Source organism: Callorhinchus milii, unplaced genomic scaffold (assembly GCF_018977255.1).
Source record: "Callorhinchus milii isolate IMCB2004 unplaced genomic scaffold, IMCB_Cmil_1.0 Scaffold4, whole genome shotgun sequence".
Classification (NCBI taxonomy): Eukaryota; Metazoa; Chordata; class Chondrichthyes; order Chimaeriformes; family Callorhinchidae; genus Callorhinchus; species Callorhinchus milii.
The window spans coordinates 3419928-3423939 of NW_024704745.1; the positions used below are offsets into that span (position 1 = coordinate 3419928).

At 49.6% G+C, this 4012-nt stretch overlaps 1 protein-coding gene across 1 annotated transcript; it reads left to right on the forward strand.

The window, feature by feature from the left end:
- The first annotated feature begins 201 nt into the window (after positions 1-201).
- LOC103187303 (oligodendrocyte transcription factor 3) lies at positions 202-2200 on the forward strand. Its single transcript, XM_007906735.2, has 2 exons — positions 202-1087; positions 2127-2200. The coding sequence occupies exons 1-2, from the start codon at positions 481-483 to the stop codon at positions 2198-2200; spliced, it is 681 nt and encodes a 226-aa protein (XP_007904926.2). The 5' UTR covers positions 202-480.
- The last annotated feature ends 1812 nt before the right edge of the window (positions 2201-4012 follow it).

Sequence of the window (4012 nt, forward strand, 5' to 3'; positions counted from 1 at the left end):
TCCATTGAAACAGAAGTCAGGCCAATCGCACTGACCAACTGGTGAGGTGCGAATCACCATTGGCTGATGTCTGGATACAGCCCTCCACACTGTCACATTTAACAGGTCCCTTTACAACCAGCAGAGCCTTAACCCCCCCCACCCATCCCACCCCCACTCACACACACACAAACCCCACCCACCCCCTACACACACACACACACAACACCTCAACCCCCTGGACACACTTCCACAGAGTGTAGGGAGGGGAGGAGATGGGGGTGAGAGACACAGAGACAGACACACAGAGAGTGGGGTCAAAACAGACCAATCTCTGCAGTCCACTTGGGGCTTCAGAAGAACACACACACACACCCAGGTCTAAAGTTGTTGTGTGTGTGGTGTGTGTGTTGGTGTGAACTATTTGTAGTATAGATATCAGATTATTATCTATTTACACACACACACAAAAAAAAACATACTGACTCTGGACTTCAGACCATGAGCGAGTTGCTGGAGTCGACATCAAACGAACGACTGCTCGTCACCTCTTCCTTATACAACAACCTCGTTCCTTCTTCTTCTCCTCCATCTCCTCCCTCTCCCTCTCCATCTCCCTCTCCTCCATCTCCATCCTCCTCTCCGCCTCCACCCTCTCCTCCTACGCGCAAGGACCACCTGAGCGCAGAGAGGACCCGACCATCCCCAGACCACCACCACCACCACCACGGCGACCACCACCACCGGCACCACCCCCAGCACCAGCCCAAAGCCAGCCCCGGGGGACCAGTAGCCAAGCTGAGGAGCAAGAAGGAGCTGAGTCAGGGAGAGCAGCAGCTGCTCAGGAAGAAGATCAACAGCCGGGAGCGCAAGAGGATGCACGACCTGAACCTGGCCATGGACGCCCTGAGGGACATCATGCCTTACGCCCCCCACGGACCGTCGGTCAGGAAGCTGTCCAAGATAGCCACCCTGCTACTGGCCAGGAACTACATCCTGATGCTGACCAGCTCCCTGGAGGAGATGAAGAGACTGATCGGGGAGATGTACGGCCGGAGCAGCGGCTCGGGCTCCCGGCTGACCCAATACCCGGTGCTGACGACCGGGGGTTCGTGGTTGCTCGGGGCCGCCGCTGCAGCAGCAGCAGCAGCCTCCTCCTCCTCTTCTTCCTCCTCTTCCCTCCTCCTCCGTCGTCGTCGCCCCCACCCCACCCCCACCCCGGCTCTCAAGTGCCCCCTGAGCTCCCACGGCGACCAGAGCTGCTTCCAGCAGTGGCCGAGCGGGGGGTCCCCGCCTTGCGCTTGCGCTGCCTGCAGGTTCCACTACGCTCCGTCCACTCTCAACAGCCTCCCGACCAGGTTTCCCAAGTGACTTGGACTTGGTGGGGGTGGGGGGGGCTTGTGTGGGGTGGTGGGGGTGGGGCGTGGGGGGCTTGTGTGGGGGGTGGGGGTGAAGGAGTGGTTACGTAGCGGTAAGTAGGAACCCCGGTTGTCGGTCGATTAGCGTATTGCTTTTCCGGTAGCGGTTGGGGTGGGTGGTGGAGTGGGGGGATGCGGGGGTGTGGGGGCTGGTGGCTGGGGGTGGGGGAACTCTGTGTGTGTGTGCGTGGGATGGGGGGCTGGCGGGGTGGGGAGGGTGAGTGAGAGAGAAAGAGAGAGGTGGGGGTGGGGGGGGGGTTGTTAATCATCTCCGGAAAGAGAAAAAAGGACGAATAATAGTTTCGGGGCTCCAACCCCCGCCCGCGAGTGTTTGGGGCGGGGGGGGAGGGTAGTGTGTGGCTGCTGCGTTTTGCCCGCAAAATACGTACTCGGTTCGCGTTCGCTTAGCAGTATATTCTGCGGGAGCGCTCTGAGACGCCTCGAAGGCGTGCTGTATTCCCCTATAAATTGGTGGGTCAGTTTCCCCGCCCGCACCCCCCCCCGGGTAGGAATTCTCCAGCGGTAATTTCAAACGTTCCCCACTAGTAAATTGCCCTTCCATCATCATCGTCGTCATCGTAACAACAGTGAAGTTAATGGCGATTTTGTTGAGGCGGTTTTTAACAGAGTTTTCTACAAATTTGACAGAATATCATTTGGTAATTAAAGACGTCGTATGATTATTACTTATTAAGATTCCCGCTTTCATATTCTTTTAATCACCCTCAGGTTTTGAAAGAAATTCACGGAGCATTCGCTTCATCTGTGGAAATCTGCGTTTGATGTATCTGGACGGGGAATAAAAGTGCCCCCCCCCAACCCCCCCTTCGAGTTCAGTCCTCACCAGTGACAATTCCTTAAAAGATGCTCTGGGGGGAAGGGGGCGGTGAGGGGTGGTGGGGGTTGGGGGGTGGAATGGACAGGGACGACTCAACTGTATTGTACAAAAAAAATCACTAGTCCATCCGCAGTTAAAGACACTGTACAGAATGCAAAAATGTGTTTTTGTAAAAAAAATAGAAACGTTTATACTTTTTCCCTTCATTTACTCCACACGCCATTGGTTTTTAACTGAGGAGTAAATAGGAGCTCGGTTATTAGTCGATTGGCGGATCGCTTTTCCCGGGGGTAATAATCCCTGTAAAAATAATAATAATAATAATAATAATTGGTCACTCAGTCTACGATTGTTTGTGGGGACGCTGCTGTGCGCGATTGGCTGCTGCGTTTCGCCCACAAAATACACAGTCAATTCACTTTACAGTATATTCTGTGAAGCGCTTTGAGACGTCTTGAAGTCGTCATAAGGCGCTGTATCAAATGCTACTATTATTATTATTTTAATATTGTGGGAGTTTCGCTTTGTTTACATTCAGTGTTTAGGTTTAGAAGGAGGAATGAGAATTTCATTGATGTTACGCGTCCAAATCTGCTTACTGTTTTGAGGTATTAATGAAGTATAGATATCGTTTTCTGGTTAAGAGTCTCCTGTTTGCTGTGTTAAATCATCTCATTGGTTTTCTCACGATGCAGTTGGGAGGAACAAATATAGTTTGTGTGTGAGTGAAAGCGAGAGAGAGAGAGAGGAAAGCCAGACCGAAAACCAAACAAACTAACTGTATTTTACTTTGTACGAGCATCATTTCGATCATCAAGGCTTAACCAGCATGAGTTTTAAAAACACAAAGCAACCGTTTTAAGATGTCTTAACAATTGTAACTGTAGCTATTTATTGTCATATTATATTTTCTGTGATGTCCTTGTTTTATATTTGGTATCAGAAAATAAACCTTTTAAAAATGCAACCGAAAATTACTTACCAGTGATTGTTGACCGTGTTATCTAACCATCTGTATTAAGTGTACAGTTATATGCAATAAACGTTTTGATATACACAACTTTGGCTAGCATGTGATTATAGACATTGAATTGTTGACGTGCCACTCACTCTAATGCTGATGTTCGTTTCCCCGAAGGGTGAATATTTTGAAGGCGCCTCTCCACTAAAGCAACAAGTGGAGTCCTGTAGCTTAGTGGTTAGCGCCTTCGCCTCGCGAGTGAGAGGACCCGGTTTGGTACCCGGGCCGGGGCGAAACATTGGGCAAGTTTCCTACTCCACATGCTCCTGTTTACCTAGGATCCCGGTTACTAATCGATTGGACTGTTTTCTCCAGGGGTAATAATCCCTTAAAGAAAAAAAAATGTGATGACTTCAATCCACGACTGTTTGTGGGACACTCCTGCGTTCCGCCCACAGAATGTAGTCAATTCACTTTACAGTATATTCTGTGAAGTGCTTTGAAACGTCTCGAAGACGTGATAAGGCGCTATATCAAATGCAAGGATTATTATTCTTATTATTCTTATAAGATCGCTTTGATCGACAGGTGCTCTCATAGACACGTGTTGTAGACGGTTCATCTCTCTCTCTCTCGCTCTCTAACAAACCCTGAAGCTTTTCTGGATTTTCAGAATGGACCGAAAAATGAATTGTGATTTGCTCATAACGTGAGTATTTATCTTTGAAACAAAGAAAAAATCAAACATTGTTTGTGGGACGCTGCTGTGCGCAATTGGCTACTGTGTTTCGCCCACAAAATATACATCAATTCACT